General features: G+C 47.6%; 1 protein-coding gene across 21 annotated transcripts in view; it reads left to right on the top strand.

The window, feature by feature from the left end:
- Positions 1-17,453, top strand: part of LOC137625896 (zinc finger CCCH domain-containing protein 18-like) — a 384,898-nt gene that overhangs the window by 15,666 nt on the left and 351,779 nt on the right. For all 21 annotated transcript variants that reach the window (XM_068356883.1, XM_068356874.1, XM_068357032.1 and 18 more), the window contains exons 2-3: positions 3,293-4,443; positions 4,667-4,832. In XM_068356883.1, the coding sequence (XP_068212984.1) occupies positions 3,295-4,443; positions 4,667-4,832 (1,315 nt within the window). In that variant the 5' untranslated portion in view covers positions 3,293-3,294. The remainder of the gene's footprint in view (positions 1-3,292; positions 4,444-4,666; positions 4,833-17,453) is intronic.

Below are 17,453 nucleotides of genomic sequence, written 5' to 3'. Positions count from 1 at the left end.
AAGACCACAAGTCTTCATGTGCATGTGGACCTAAAGGACGCATACTACCATGTCCCAAACCATCCATATTCAAGGAAGTATCGGAGATTCAGTCTAGACAAGAAATACCCGTTCAGGGCACTGTGGTTCGGTCTTTCCACAGCACCCATCCTGGGCTCACTGGATTGGCATCTTTGTCCTCCGTTTTCTGGACGACTGACTGATCCTAGCAGACTCGGTGGAACCTTGCTTCAGCACCAAAACTTCTGAAGTTTTTTTTATCAAGATCTGGTGTTCATGGTAAACCTTGGGAAGTGTTCCCTACTTCCCTCTCAAAAGACTGGTATATCCGGAAATGATCTAGACACCAATCTCCACAAAAAACATCTCATCAAAGACAGAATAACAAAGCATAGAAGGTCACAAGACCCTTTCTCAAGACGAGAAGAACTCCCAGCCCAGAGTGGCTATGTCTCCTCGGACACCTATCATCCCTGGCCCGTCTAGTTTCCGATGGTCGCCTCAGGATTCATTCTCTCCAGTGACGGCTTGAGTCCGATTGGAATCAGGCCTTCGATTCCCCAGACATTCTGATCCCCATGGGACCAGAGGATTAGACGGACCTCAAGGGATGGGTGGCAGTCGAGAATCTACGGAGGGGTGTAACCTTCTCATCTTCACCCCCCCTGGACTTGATGCTGTGCTTAGACACATCAAAAGAAGGAAGGAGGAACCATCGTGCTGCACCACACGACCTCAGGCCTCTGGACAGAGTCCGAAAGTACCTTCACTTGAATCTCTCAAGAGATGAAGGCTAACTTTCCGGTCCTTCAACAGCCTCATCAGTTCCTGGCGGGCTCTCAGTGGTGTGATGAGCGACAACACCACATAGTGGCTCACATCAACAAGTATGAAGGAACTTGTTCGCAGCCTCTTCCCATCTAACAGTATAAATACTAAGATGGGCTGAAGTCTGCTCGGTACTGTTATCAGCCCGCTTCATTCCAGGCTAGAGGAATGTACTCGCTGACAATCTGAGCACAACACCTCAGATAAGGTGTACCAAATGGTCTTTGGATCACTTTGTGGCCTACAAAGTCCTGACTCGATGGGATTCTCCAACTGTGGATCTGTTCGCTATGCCCCTGAACCTCAGGCTTTCATTGCTCCCCAGTCCTAGACCCCCCAAGGCTCTCTGGCAAGAGGCATGCCAACAACGGTGGGTACAACAATGACGTTTGTTTTTCGTCCCCGTTTTGTCTGATGAGAAGGGTATTCAACAAGGCTAGAACACAGGTCAGCCTCTCAATGGTTTCCGAACCTCCATATCACAGAAAATCACACTTCGACATCTACCACAAACTATAGCTTCGCTATGATTGCCCGCTTGAGACTACCCAGTACCTCCTCCCTCAGAGAGGTTTTTTGCAATAAGTTACGAAGAAGTTGTCTGGATATCTGAGGAATTCCTCGGCATCAGTCTACCAGGCAAAGTATAACGTCTTCCATGGTTGGTGTCATGGGAAAGCGTATCTCTCCACTCGATACCTCTATTCGAGCAATAGCAGAATCCTCGAGTATTTTCAGTTTCAGGTAAAGATGATCACTCAACCTTGAGCATTGCTTTCAAATTGAAAGGAAGGGACATCCCCTCATCGCTAGATCTTTCCTAACTCACACGGACTTACAAACTTGCCTTTCCCCAGTCGGAATTGAGACCTCCCTCTCGGAACATGGTTCGAGTTCTCTGGTCTCTAAGGAGACCTCCCTACGGTCCACTTCACCCGGCAACAAATTTTCACCTGGTGTTCCTACACACTTTGACAGCGGCCAAATGAGTCGAGGAACTTCATGGTCTCTCTTTCGACATCGCCCATTTATGAGAAGGGTGAAAGGCAACATTCAGTTTCGTCCTTGAGTTTGTTGCCAAGACAGTCTCCAGAGGTGACGGATCCTAGACATCAAGTCTCCACTCGGTAACTAACGATCCAGATCATCTGTTACAGTACCCTGGGTAAAGTTTGAGGCTCTACCTCAAGAGAACGGCAAGAGCCCACCCAGGTGCCTTCTCTTGTTGTCAGCACTGGGAGAGACAAGAGGAGGATCACCAAAATATAATCTCTGCTGGATTCACAGAGTCATCAATTACGCTCAGAATCCAGATCCTCCTCCAACACGTCGAGCCTTGGTTTCAGGGGCATAGCTATGCCCCTGGCCCTTCAAGGAAGATTACTCTGTGGCGCAGGTTCTACAAACAAGGGTGTGAATACTCCAGGTGACTTTCACAACCTTTCTCCTGCAAGATGTGACCCTCAGGAACTCAATACAATCTCTGTCGGTCCTGTAGTAGCTGTACAACAGCTGGTTGTATACCTTAAGCTCCTTATTGGACAAGTAGCATGAGGTTGAGGGCATTGTTACCCAGCTTTAGTCTGCATGAATGAAAGGGATGACTGGCCTTTTCTCTTTTCCTCATCTTCCCCTCTAATGGGGAAAGCAGCAGCCTAGGTTCTCTGCACAAGCTGACCACAACCAATGCGAGTAAATCATACTCCCTTGTGTACCTAGTATTGTGTCAATTCTGTTGCATCCTCATACCCTGGCGAGGTGGTATTGGGAAAGTTTTGATCCAACAGTTTTTCCTACAAAGGCGGAGTAACTTTCAGACTGCTTATCTCAACACACAACTTGCGTAGGCCGCAGACCTTGCATAACAGGGTTTAGCAAGATGTAGGGACTCCTTATATTTGTTACCAACATAATCAATACAAGGAGCCCCCGGGTAAAGCCAAAAACCAGATTGGCAGGGACGCCCATCCTCCTAATGGTTGAGTCACCCCTAATAAATAGCGTAGGTTTGTATTCCAGTTACGGAACAAATGACAAATTCGTAGATAATTTGTATTTTTCCTAACGATACAAACCTTTAGCTATTTATACAAACTTACCCGCCGACCCTATCCCCCTTGAAGTCCTACCTCCAGGCAAAGTAAGCTAAATCACAGGTGTGTGAGTGGGAGCGGTAAAAAGCCCCCCCCCCCCCCCCCCCCCTGCTAAGTAGCGGGATGGGTAGTTAACCCTTGCTAAAATTTTAATGGCTCATCTTTTCAGTTTTACCGAAAGTAATACCGCTACTACTGTATATAGCTAAAGGTTTGTATCGTTAGGAAAAATACAAATTATTTACGAATTTGTCATATTTTTATCTGATTTACTCTAATTTTTAAACTTTTGATTGTACTAGCTTTTAAAATGTTTGTGTTTGTCAAATGTATGCATTATGAGATTAATAATGCAAGTTCACTTTATGCAGGTATGAGCAGTATGGATGAATCAGAGCCACAGAGTTCTAATCAAGAATGGGATGAACCCATGTCACCACCACCTCATGATCCAGGCTCAAATGATGGCCCAGCAAGCCCTGACCCTATGAGCCCTGACAACGATGGGTTTGATGATCAATCTAGGGGTTATGAGGATTGCATGAGTGCTAATAATCCAAGAACTCCAGATGATCCTATGAGTCCAGATGATTTTGGCGATGAAGAGCCAATGAGTCCAGATAATTCAAGAAATTACAATAATCAGCCTGGTACACCTGACTATCCTATGAGTCCAGAGAATGGTGTTTGTTCAGAAGGATCCTCACCTTCTGAAGATCGTGGACAGCTTAGAGGTCCTTCCACGCCAGAAGGTCCAGCTAGCCCTATCAACCCAAGATCACCTGATGATTTTGCTAATTTTGATGGTCCAAGATCCTCGGATGATATTGGTAGTCAAGATGGTCCCAGGTCACCTGACTACCCTTCTAATGCAGATGGTCCAAGGTCTCCTAGCTATGTAGCCAGTGTTGAGGGTCCAAGATCACCTGATGCAATCACAAGTCCGGAAGATCCAAGATCACTAGATGACTTTGAAAGTCAAGATGGTCCAAAATCACCACCATATGGGCCTGCAAGCCCTGATGGTCCTCAATCACCAGATGAACTTGGTGGTTTTGATGGACCAAGGCCATATGGTTATGCTGATGGGCCTCTGTCTCCAGATAATCCTGCCAGTCATGAATCCCCAAGGTCACCAGATGGTTTTGCCAATGTTGATGGACCAAGATCCCCTGAAGACCCTGCAAGTCTACAAGACTCTGCGAGTGTTGATGGCTCTAGAACTCTAGATGGTCAGAGCAGTTTAGGTGGCCCAAGGACTCCAGAATATCCAACCAGCCCTCTTGAGTCTTTAACACCAGAAATTGCCCTGAACTCTAGAGAACCTCCAACAGTGGAAGATCCTAATAATAGGAGAGGCCCCATGACTCCTGATGATCCTGCAAGTTCAACAGGTTTCACTGAATCACAGAGCATGAGGAGTCCTGCACCTTCAAACCCTAGATCTCCTGCAGGATCTGGGGATCAAAACAAGAATGATCAAGATGATCGCCTGTCAGAAATATCAGAGGGAGATTCTGCTGTAGGTTCCTTTTTTTTTTTTGTAATGTCCAGTTTTAGTATTAAATTTACTGTATAAAAAAGTAATGATTACTAATTTCATTGCTATTGTTTTATGCGAATATTTTTTTATGCCATAATTAATTTGTAAGCACAAGTCTTCTTTTGTATGTTTTAAGTCAACCAGACCATTTGGTTCATGGCATTCTCTTCAGAACAATATTGCTTTTCTTGAATTTTTAAAGTTGAATGGCGAGCTGGAAAATGAAGACGAGCCAAAGGATGAACAGGAAATAGGAGTAACAAACAAATCCAAACGACGAAGTGATGACAGCTTGGGCTTGAGGGATGAACTAGACTTCGAGGCTGAAAGAGAAAGTGGCGAGGATGATGGAGAAGAGGGAGAGGAAGGTAAGAACATTATGCATTTGCCACTACTATTGGTTTATCAGATGGATTCACCCAGATTTGTTCTGACACAAATACAAACCCTAATTCTTTAGATAGGAAATAAATTTCAGGATATAAAGACTGAGCAAGGTGGCAGCCAACCCCCTGGTAGAAGTGGGGGGGGACACTCACTACCGCCCACTCACCTGCATAGTTGCCATTTCACTGCATTTTTTTCCTATTTGCCGCGGCCGCTCTATTTGGCGCTTTTTGGACAAATCTAGCTCAAAATATAGGGCTTTTTCAGCAGATTATATATATATATATATATATATGATAAACTAATTATTTGTTCCGTAACTGGAATACAAACCACGCTATTTAATAGGGGTATTACTTTCGGCGTAGCTGAAATGACGAGCCATTAAAATCTAGCGAGGTTAGCGGGGGTAGGGGTGGGTAGATTGCTACTGCCCCCCCTCACACACCTGTGATTAAGCTCACTTTGCTTTCGGCTCGGATGGTGAACGAACGTTGCCGCTCTTCATCCTCGCCGACAATTGGCAGCCATTATTGACTTTTGCTTTTCCTTTTTATCGTAGTGTGTGTTTGTGAAGTTGACTTCTGCAACCACGCGCACCTCCCCTGGACTCTCTAGCTGCCCTTGTGGGACGTTTATGTCGGCGGGGGAGACAGATCCTCACACCCTTTGTCCTATATGCAGAGGTCAACGGTGTGATAGTGTAGATAAGTGTAATGAGTGTAGGGAGTGGTCTCCCTCCCAGTGGGAGAGGTTTGGGCGACGTGGAAGAAGAAGTCCAAGCGGGATATTTCTCCTTCTAAGGTTCCTTCGAAGGGAGGAAAACCCAAGGCCTCTTCTTCCGTCTCCTGACCCTCCTCCGAAGCTCTTACTCGTTCGGCTTCTTACGAGAGACCGTCAAGTAGTAGCGTAGACCATGTTAATGTCGCCCAACTCCGGTTCTCGAGAGATGGAGTTGCTTCCCCTAGTGGAGTGGCCCCACTTCTCATGCCAGAAAACTTTCAATCAATCAATCCCCCCCTGGGTGAGGCCTTGTCACTAACCCCTTTGTTGCAGATTTGGTCTTCCTTGGGGCTCACGGGTCCGCCCTCCAAGGAACCTTTGCTGCAGTTCATCCGAATAGGTGCTTCTGTTCAGCATTCATTGTCGCCGTCAGAGGTAGATCCTCTGACCCTCGTTGACTTTGTAGTGTTAGAGGTGTCGCACTTAATTTCATCCAACTCCTCTGCCCCTCCAGACTCTCCAGCGGTTCCTGCCGACTGAGTTTCCCCCGTTCCTAAACATCTTTCGAGGGGGAAACTAAGTCCAACGTCTGTCTCCCCTGCGAGTGTTTCTCCCCCTCAGGGGAGTTCACTCATAGACTCCTCTTCGGAGGACTGCTGCGGCGCACGGTCAGCTTGCTGATCCAACGGCCTCCAGAGGGCGCCTTCGTCGGGAAGCTCGCCCTCCACTTTGCCTTAGAGGTCTCCCTTCACCATTGGTGAAGAGGCGCCTCATTGGTTTGTCTGCTTCGTTGTCGCAGCCGTCTCCTGCAGAGAAGCCTCCGCTGCAGTCATCGGACCCTCGACCATCGACCGTCACTGCTCCTGCTACTAGTCCTGTGACTTGGGTCCTGGACCTCTCTGCGGATCGTTCGCGATCCCCATCGGTGGATGCTCGCCCTTATAAAGGGCACATCCCAGTTCCTGACCATCCGTCCTTCAGACCTGCTGACCTTCCATCACCGTTCCTGTCACTGGTAAAGCCTCTTGAGGCTTTACCAAAGTGCGCAGCTGCGTGCCATCGCCCTGCAGCTCGCCAACCTACAGGACATCAGCGCTCACCAGCAGCTTGTCAGACTGCGCATCAGCACTCTACAGCGCTTCGGGGCTCCCCTTCACCTGCTCGCCCTTATAGACGGCAGCAACATCATGCTCCTGCGCGCCAATGCTCTGCTGCGCGTCAGCGCTCTCATGCGCGCCCACGTTCACCTGCGCTCACACGCCCAGGGTCGCGCACACGCCAGCGCACTACTGCGAGCTTGCGCTCTCCTGCCCGCCCAAGATCTCCTGGGCGTCAGCAATCTTCTGCGCACCCTGCGCCTACGCGCCCATGATCTCCTACACGCCAGCGCGCTCTTGCGGGCCAACACTCACCTGCACGCCTATGTTCTCCTGTGCGTCAGCACTCTCCTGCGCACCAGCGCTCTCTTGCGTGCCAATTATCTCCTGCGCGCCAATTCTCTCCCGCGCGGCAGTACTCACCTTACTCACCTGTGTGCCAGCACTCACCGACGTGCCATTGCTCTCCTGCGCGCACGCGCCATCAAACTGCAGGTAAAACAACACGCGCAATCCAACGTTCTCCTAGACATCCGCGCTCTCCTGTGCGCCAGGTCTCTCCCACCCACACGCAAGACATGCGCATGTGCCACCACTCGCCTGTGCGCCAGGGCTCTCCCGCCCGCACGCAAGACATGCGCATGCGGCACCACTTGCCTGTGCGCCAGGTCTATCCCTCCCGCACGCAAGACATGCTCATGCGCCACCACTCGCCTGTGCGCCAATTTTCACCTGCGCACGCACGGCAACAGGCACGGGCGCAGGAACTACACCCGGCAAGGTCACTATCGCCTCATTCCCCTCCCCGCAAACGCATTCCAGTGCGCCCTGTGGGAGAAGGGTAACAGGCACCAGCAGAGGGGTTCAGGATCCCTAAACTGCCTTCTAATACGGACCCACCTATTATGGTGACTCCTCATAGGGAACCTTCGGTCCCTTTCCCTTCAGGGGATTTGTCTGACAGTGCATCAGTCAGTCAGCAGCCTTGGTTCAGTGCCCTAGTCAGAGCTGTAACACAGGCATTCAAGCCTGTCCTGTCCGGCCGCTCATCAGAGCAGCCTATAGCTTTGGACTCACGACACGAAACCATGGCTTCCTCTACCCCTTTGAAGGGGAAAAGAGGAGTTTCCGACACAATCACTTCCCCCGAGGGTGAAGCTGACCATCAAGGCTAGTCCTGCCAGTATCTCCCCAGGGATACTCTCCCTTCCTGTCTGATGAAGACCATCCTTCACCAAGGGAATCGCGTGAGGAGAGGCACTCCTCCATCCCACCGTTGGAGGAAACCTCCCTTCACGCTGAGAGTTCCCCTCAGTCGTAGATCAGCAGGGACACAACACTCAGGCCTTTGATGTTAGAGTCTTACCTCCTTCCTCAGAAGGAGTCCAAAGACTCCAAGACTCTGCCAAAGTCCTCCACCAGGACTACTATAACAGAGACAGCCAGCCACTCGAGGAATGTCAGCGACTCACCCCAAGAAGTGCTCTTGGGGACAGAAGGAGACTTCGCTGCGAGTCCAACATCAGGAGGAGAGCAACAAGAGTCAGAACATGCATTCTGGCAGGTTCTGACTCTAATGAGGGTTCTCAACGGGTTTTCCGACCCAGAGAACACGGTCTTAGACCGCGTCTTCGACACTCAGAAACCCTCAAAGACCAGTGCAGCCCTGCTCTGGTCTTACGGGTTTTTTGAGATCTGGAGGAGCCCAGTCCAGCTCCTCCACATCACCACTGTCTGGAAGAGCTAACCAGGAGAGTTCCTCTTGAGAGACTCTCCGGCTGGTAGGTCTCGTTCTCGGCGGTCGAAGTCCTTAACCAGGAAAAGGTCACTAGGTATGCGATGCAAGCTACTTCGTGGCTGGACATCTGGTCAGGCACTCGCACGATCGAGTTTCTTGCCACCAAGTTTCGAACTTGTGGGCAAACACTGTCTTGAAACGTCGAGATGCAGTGTCTGAGAGGTTCCATCAAGAGGTCCCCAGCGTCGAGATAAATAGGCTCAGACATTCTTCCCTAGAGGGGGCCCACCTGTTTTAGCCTAAGGACGTGGAACTTGCTGCTGAGAGGTGGAGGAAGTCTCATCGAGACTCCCTCCTCCATAGGGCTTTGACACCCAAGCCCTATAAACCCCCAGCGCCTCAGCAGTCCCGTCCAACCAAGACTGTGACGACAAAACCAGCAGCAAAGACAACAGTGTGCCCTTTGAGCAGAAGTCCAGACCCTGTTGAAGAAGGGCGCTCTCCAAGAGATCCTTGACGGGTCTCCATGCTTCTTCAGTCAACTCTTTCTTGTAAGAAAGGCGTCTGGAGGCTGGGGACCAGTCATTGACCTCTCAGCCCTGAACAAGTTTGTCAAACAAACTCCGTTCAGCATGGCGACGGCAGACACGGTCAGGCTAGCGGTAAGACCTCAGGACTTCCTGTGTACACTGGACCTAAAGGATGCATACATCCAGATCCCAGTCTATCCGTCTTCAAGGAAGTACTTAAGATTCAGCCTAGGCAATTCTTCAACTTCTGAGACTTTGCCAAGATCTGGGGATCATGGTAAATCTCGAGAAGTCATCCCTGCTTCCTACACAGAGACTGGTATACCTAGGCATGATTATAGACACCAATCTCCACAAAGCCTTCCCATCAGACGACAAGATAACAAGGCTGAGAAAGGTTGCAAGACCTTTTCTCAAACAAGAAGAACTTCTAGTCCACTCGTGGCTACGTCTCCTCGGTCACGTTTCGTTGCTACCCTGTCTAGTTCCCAATGGTCGCCTCAGGATGAGATCCCTCCAGTGGCAACTCAAGTCCCGGTGGAATCAGACTCGTGGATCCCCGGACTTCCGGATCCCCATGGGATCAGCGGAACTGACGGACCTCCAGTGGTAGATGGGAGACGAGAACCTACGAAAGGGAGTGGATCTTTTCGTCCTCCCCCTGGATTTGATGCTGTTCTCAGACTCTTCAAAAAAAAAAAAAAAGGTGGGGGCCCAAGTGCTGCACCACATGACCTCAGCCCTCTGGTCAGAGTCAGAAGAGTACCTCCACATAAAACTCTTAGAGATGAAGGCTGTCTTTCTGGCCCTTCAACAGTTCCAACAGTTCCTGGCGGGCCACTCAGTGGTGGTGATGAGCGACAACACCACAGTAGTGGCTTACATCAACAAGCAAGGAGGTCCTTTTTTGCAGCATCTATCCCTACCTAGCAGTAGAGATACTGAGATGGGCCGAAATCCACTCGATACCACTAGCGGCACGCTTCATTCCGGGCAAAAGGAATGTGCTCGCCGACAACCTGAGCAGAGCATCTCAGATAGTGAGTACCGAGTGGTCTTTGGATCATCTAGTAGCCAACAAAGTCCTGACTTTGTGGGGTTCTCCGACTGTGGACCTTCGCCACGGCCCTGAACTTCAGGCTCCCGCTGTATTGTTCCCCAGTCCCAGACCCCAAGGCTCTCTGGCAAGATGCATTCCAACAACGGTGGGACAACATAGACGTTTACGCCTTTCCCCCGTTCTGTCTGATGAGGAGGGTACTCAACAAGGCCAGAACATCAGTCAATCTTTCAATAACCCTCATAGCTCCGCTATGGCATCACGCAGAATGGTTTCCGGACCTTCTGCAGCTTCAAACGAAGCCCCCAAGAGAACTCCCTCCACGACACAATCCACTCAAACAACCACATGCCAACATATTCCACAATGCCATAGCTTTGCTGTGACTTCATGCCTGGAGACTATCCAGCATCTCTCTGAGAGAGGATTTTCGCAACAAGTTTCAACTAGGATGTCTGGATACCTGCGTAAGTCATCAGCAGCAGTCTACTAGGCAAAGTGGAAAGTCTTCTGTGGTTGGTGTCGTGGAAGGGGTATCTCTCTCGATGCCATTATTTCTAGCAATAGCGGAGTTCCTCGTGTATTTGCGTGAAGAAATGCCCCTATCAGTCTCGGCAGTAAAAGGCTATCGTTCAGCCTTAAGCCTCGCCTTTAGACTGAAAGGAATGTATATTTCTTCATTGCTAGAATTTTCCTTACTCATATGGAGTTATGAACTTACCTGTCCCCAGTCAGAAGTGAGACCTCCCCCATGGAACGTGGTTTGAGTTCTCAGGTCTCTTAAGAGACTTCCTTATGAACCATTACGCCAGGCAACAGATCACCACCTGACTTGGAAGACGGTGTTCCTGCTAGCTTTGGCTTCGGCCAAACGAGTCAGTGAACTTCATGGTCTCTCATACGACATCGCCCATTCAATGGGATGAGGAGAGGTAATGTTCAGCTTCGTCCCTGAGTTTATTGCTAAGACTCAGAATCCGGGAGTAGCGGATCCACGATTCAACTCCTTCTGGATTTCTAGTCTCTGTTCTGTAACAGATGACCCAGACCATCTCTTGCTATGCCCAGTGAGGAGTTTGAGGCTGTATCTTAAGTGAACAGCCGCAGCCCGTCCCCGTGTGCCTGCACTATTCGTCAGCACAGGAAGGACCAAGAGAAGGGTCACCAAGATTACCATCTCAGCATGGATTCGCAAGGTCATAGACCATACATTGAATTCAGACCCTCCTTCTTAACGTCGCCCCAGAGCTCATGACGTCCCTGGTATTCAAGAGAAACTTCTCAGGGATGCAGGTTCTTCAAGCTTGGGTGTGGATTTGTCAGACCACTTTCACATCATACTACCTGCAAGACTTGACCCACAGGAGAGACTATATGTTTTCTATCGGTCCTGTGGTGGCTGCCCAACAGCTGATTTAAAACCTCAAGCTCCTTATCGGACAAGTAGCAGAAGGTTGAGGGCATTGTTACCCGGTTTTAGTCTCCGTGAATGAAAAGGTTTGACTGGCTCTTATTCTTTTCTACATCCTCCCCTCTCTTGGGGAAAGCAGTATCCTGGGTTCTCTGCACAGCTGACCTCAAACCACTGCAGGTAAACCATGCTCCCTTGTGTACCTAGTATTAAGACTATTACTGTTGCGTCCCTATACCCTTACGAGGTGGTATTGGGAAAGTCCTAGTTACATTGTTTTTCCATCTAAAGAACTCGGAATAACTTTACCTGGACAATCACACTTCTATATACCTCAACACACAGGTTGTGCAGGCTGCGGACCTTGCTACATCCGCGAGGTGCAGGGACTCCTTATTTTTTAGTGCTGACATTCTCAGATAAGAAGCCCCTGGGTAAAGCCAAAAGCCATATTGGCTGGGACATCCACCCTACCTAATGGGTGAGTCACCCCTATTAAATAGCGTGGTTTGTATTCCAGTTACGGAACAAATGACAAATTCGTAGAAAATTTGTATTTTTCCTAACTATACAAACCTTAGCTATTTTAACAAACTTACCGGCCAGCCCTATCCCCCTTGAAGTCCTACCTCCAAGCAAAGTGATCTCAATCACAGATGTGTGAGGGGGGCCGGTAGCAAGCTACCCTTCCCTACCTACGCTAACTAGCGGTATGGGTAGTTAACCCTCGCTAAATTTTAATGGCTCGTCATTTTAGTTACGCCGAAAGTAATACCTCTATTAAATAGTTAAGGTTTGTGTAGTTAGGAAAAATACAAATCATCTACAAATTTTTCATATTTCACAATCTTTTGACTTACCTTAATGAAACATTTTTCACTTTTTTATTGTTATATCAGAGCTTTCTCTCTTTTCCCAAACTATGTTGTAGAGTCGTACAGAAAAGTAAAAAGACTGGCTCTTTTACTGAGGGCACTAATCCTATACAGATTGTGGTGGGAGGAGATAGTAGGGAACTTTACTTGGTAGGAGGAATAAATCCTGAGCTTGACCTCGACCCTGAGATTCCGCTCAACTACAGTATAATATTGTACCTATGTCCTTCAGTCTGTTATTAATTTCATTTAAGTTAATCAATTGCTCTCTTTTTATTATCTATGACTTTGTCCATTAAAGGAAGCACTGAATATATGTATAAATGATTTTTTTTCTGAATTTTTGAAAAAAATTAGAAACTAAAGTTTGATATTTTAGAGTTTAGTGAACTCGAATTGATGAACAAGAACATATTCTTATTCACTCAACATAGAAATTTGATTGAATTAAAGCCATAATTTCATATTTTTGGTTTATCAATTTGTTTAAGAAAATTTTTCTTTGAATCTTATATCTATAAAGAATTTACTATGGCATTTCAAAATAACCTGTAAAGTCTATCAAATTTCCTACATCATAGTTCATTACACTTTCTCACCTCATTATATTCTTGTCATCTCCTTTGGGAATCGACTACCTATTAAAAGATTATCTTCCTTTGAAAGCCATAGCTGGAATGGTTGTTTAGATTTGTATTAATCATATTGTCTGTTATATGCACACAGCCATTATTATTTTGAAAGTTAATTGGTAGATTGCAAAATAATTAAAATAATAATAGCTCAACCCATGGATTCGTCTCTTACAATGGTAATTTCATTATTATTGTTTTATTTTCAATATTAAACTTACCCGATAATCATGTAGCTGTCAACTCCGTTGCCCGACAGAATTCTATGGAGGGATACGCCAGCTATCACAATACTAGAAGGGGGTGTATTTACCAGCGCCACCTGTGGCCAGGTACTCAAGTACTTCTTGTTGACACCTCCTCAATTATTCCTCTGTCGTGCTTCCGGCAAGACGTTCTGGGATACGCTTATGTTCTTGGAGTATTTTCACGACTTTGGTGAAGTATTTCTCTTTGATTTCGGCTGTCGCTTTACTGGAAACTTCTATATTAGCTTAGTTAGCTTTTGGAATTAATTTGATTAATTATGGTGACGAAGAGAGTATGAACTCTCGTTCACCTTTCAATGACCGACCCTTCCCTTAGACGGAAGTGTTGGTGTCTAAGAGAGTATAGACTCTCTTTCTTAATTTTGCTTAACAAAGTTATAGATTTATTTTATATCTCTCCGCCTCTTATAGGCCTCTTCGATTAACTTCCTTTTATTATAAACTTATTAAAATTAATTTTTATATTTGTTTATATTCGACCTTCCTAATAGTAGGCGGTCTTTTCTTGGTACCGAAGTTAATTAACATTGAGCCCGTCATTTCGGTTTTACCTGTTAACATATTATGCTATTTCCGCCACAGAGTTTGAAAGAATTTCTTTGATAGTCTCGTACTGTTTTCAAAGTTGAACTAACGTTTTGTTTTGTCTCTGCAGTTGTTGACGTTCAGAACGTTCAACTTGCACTCTATCGTTACGATAGAGAAAGAATGTTCACGGTTTCACGTTGCAGTAAGAGTAACCGTGTCTAGCGTTTTGTTCATTCTTTCTTAACTTAATGGTTTTGATCCTAATAAAGGAACTTTTCATTTTGGGAAATATTTCAGTTTTTTCCTTTAACAATAATATGTTTTAACGATATATATGATTGGGCTCTTCTCTCAGGTTCTAAGTCAAGAGAGAGAGAGAGAGAGAGAGAGATAGAGACGGAGGGAGAAAGAGGAGGATAAACGTTTCATTCAAGCCTGCCAGGCGTACGAGTAACGTCGTTATCGTTTTTGCTCTTCTCCCTAGTCTCTTTAGGGGAAGAAACTAAACGTTTCTAGAGTGATCTAGTGTTTAGTCTCTTTCCAGCCACTGAATTATCTTTCATTAGATTTTTCTGTTACATTGTAATTCTGTTTTCGCAATTACTAACTTTTGAGAAAGGATAGAATTGCGTGTTTCAGGTACAAACCACTTAAAGTTTCGAGTTCAGTGAAATAAGTGCAAACAGAAATCAAGTGATAAGTGATTAGCGCAAAGTATGTCAGTGTTGTGCGTGAGGGTACTTCTGTGCGCGCCAGTCGTCCTCCCAGTCCGGGACCTCTTGCAAGCTCCCAAGCCCAGGGGAGAAGCAATGTCGAAGGGCATAAGGGTTCAGCAGGCCTTGATCAGCGCACAGAAGTATCCTCGGTGGTTGTGGGCGTGTCTTACCGAGACCGTCACTCCCACCCGCAGACGATTGAGCCCTTATTTTGCTCGTCTGCAGAAGAGATTTAGGGGAGAAAATAAAGGCAGAGTAACGCTGGTCTCAGGTCTCAAGACCTCTTAAACGTAAAGTCCAGACCTATGCCAGACGTACGAAGTTTAAGTTCAACAACCCGGATGCAGTCATTGGGTTAGCTCTGACTCTCCTCAGTCATCAGTTGAATGCACTCCGCCTAAGAGGAGTAAGGTTCTGCCGCAACAGATCTCTGCTGTTAAGGCTTTACCTCAGCAGACCTTAGTGTCTGCCGACCCCAAGTTGACTCTACTGCAGTCCATGCAGTCACAACTTTCGGTCTTGATGCGTGAGTGTCGGGCTGAGAGTGTTGCGCCTCCGCCTCCGCCTACACTCCCTCCGCCTACGCTCGCTCCGCCTGATCGCAGTACCACCTGCCAGGCGTACGATGTTGTGGACTCTACTACAGTCCATGCAAGCACAGCTTTCGGACTTGATGCGTTAGTGTCGGGCTGAGAGTGTTGCTCCTCCGCCTCCGCCTACACTCCCTCCGCCTACGCTCGCTCCGCCTGATCGCAGTACCACCTGCCAGGCGTACGATGTTGAGCCACGTGCTGAGTTTGCTGTTCCCAGTGGTGTTCAGCCTCCGCCTTCCTTAAGGCAACCTTTACAATGGGATCAGGAGGATTATACCTCTCTTCCTCCGCCTCCACTTGCTGCTCCACCAGTGATGCAACACTCGGTTGAGGTACAACAACCTCTCCCGTCCATGAGTCAGTCTCCTCAGCTCTCGCTGCAGCGAGCTCAACCCTCCACAAGGCAAGCACCACAACACCTTAGCCTTGCGCCTCAGGAGCCTCAGCTTGCGAGACATTTACCTTGTTCTGCGCAGCCTCTTCCTCATCGCGCTCCGCTCACACCACAGGAACTGGAACTTGCTACTCCTCTTCCGCCAACCGCTCAGCAAGCGCAACCCTTGGGTTCAACCACTCATGCTAGGAGTCAGCCTCCTCCACCCATGCGCCTTCCTTCTGCTTGTCTTTTATTCAGCCTTTGCAGACTGAGCCTCAGGTGTTCCCTCAACAGAGTCTTGAAGAGGAAACCACAACTATTGTTGTTCCAGCTCGTTCTGACTCTGCTGTTCAGCATACCTTACCTCCATTTTCAAACCATATGATAATGGAGGTTATTTGTATTACTTATAAAAATATATTTGTATTCCTTGCAATATATTTTTAACAAGATCGCAAAATATGGCAAAAATATGAATCATGAGTTATGAATGTAAGGTAAATATTATGTTGATATTAAAACCCCATGCAAGCATGCATAAAGCACTCTAGCACTGGTCATGGAATTTCTGAGAAATGTTAAACGCCATGCTCACGCTCTGCTTTCCTTACAGCAGGCTCTGCTTACAGCAGGCTCTGCTTACTACATGCTCTGCATACAGCATGCTCTGCATACAGCATGCTCTGCATACAACATGCTCTGCATACAGCATGCTCTGCATTCAGCATGCTCTGCATACAACATGCTCTGCATACAGCATGCTCTGCATTCAGCATGCTCTGCATACAACATGCTCTACATACAGCATGCTCTGCATACAGCATACTCTGCATACATCATGCTCTGCATACCTTACCGCATGCTTCTCAGTCACACATCTTTGGTTGTTGCCAACTCACTAGACTGTCAAGCAGTTTCATAACGTTGCCTTCTAGTCTGCTGCTTTTGCACCAGTGAACCCTCACTGAGAGAACTTAGCTTTTCTAGGATATGGTCCCTGTAGATGAGAAAGTTCTTTTCTCCCTCCTTCTGATATTCCCTTGAGGACTCTGTCATTTGGAAGGAGCCTTTAGCTGCATAACCTCTTATGGACTTTTATTTAAGCATAACATGCTTCCAGGGAAGGTAATGGTTCCACTTCAGTCGCTAATCCCGTCTGTTACCACACCTGCTCCCATAGACCTTGAGCTGTGTTGCATGACATGCAGTCCAAGCTTAGTCCTTGTTAGAGGATTTTTTGTTTACGGAGTCAATGTGTCACGGGGAAGACGTTCAACAACCAACAGAAGTGACTTGTTGTGACGCAGTGTGGCAACCTCAGCAACCCGATAAGGAGTTGTCTGTACGACCCAGACAGTCTAGACAGATTCGGGTTGTCACTGTACTTCCTCGCTTGCCCATGATTGACAGTTCACAGACTGTGCAGCAGTATCATGATCTTGTGTCCGGCTCCGTCAGACGACTGGCTTTTAAGAGCTCCCACAAGTCGTCGCTGTCTGGAGATTTTCAAATGGACTATGGATCTGACCAAGGAACTGGGCCTCCTGGTCAATTTTGAGGAGTCTCAGCTCGTTCCATCCCAGACCATTGTCTCCTTGGGTATGGATCTTCAGAGTCGAGCTTTTCGGACTTTTCCGTCGGCCCCAAGGATCTTCCAAGCCCTAGAATGCATTCAGAGCATGCTGAGAAGGAACCGATGCTCAGTCAGGTAGTGGATGAGTCTAACAGGGACACTTTCATCGCTGGCCCTGTTCATCGTGTTAGGGAGACTCCACCTCCCCCCCTTCAGTATCATCTAGCTGCTCACTGGATAAAGGACATGACGCTAGAGACGGTCTCAGTTCCTGTTTCCGAAGAGAGGTCTTCTCTCGCGTGGTGTAAGAACAGCTTTCTTCTCAAGGAAGTCTACCTTTGGCTGTTCAGAAACACGACCGCCGTCTCCTCTCGGACGCATCAGACACGGGCTGGGGTGCGACTTTGGACGGACAAGAATGCTCGGGAACATGGAATCAGGAGCAAAGGACACTTCACATCATTTGCAAGAAGTTGTTGGC

Source organism: Palaemon carinicauda, chromosome 2 (genome assembly GCF_036898095.1).
Source record: "Palaemon carinicauda isolate YSFRI2023 chromosome 2, ASM3689809v2, whole genome shotgun sequence".
NCBI lineage: Eukaryota > Metazoa > Arthropoda > Malacostraca > Decapoda > Palaemonidae > Palaemon > Palaemon carinicauda.
The sequence above is the reverse complement of the archived record's forward strand: the minus strand, read 5'-3'. Positions and strand labels throughout refer to the sequence as shown.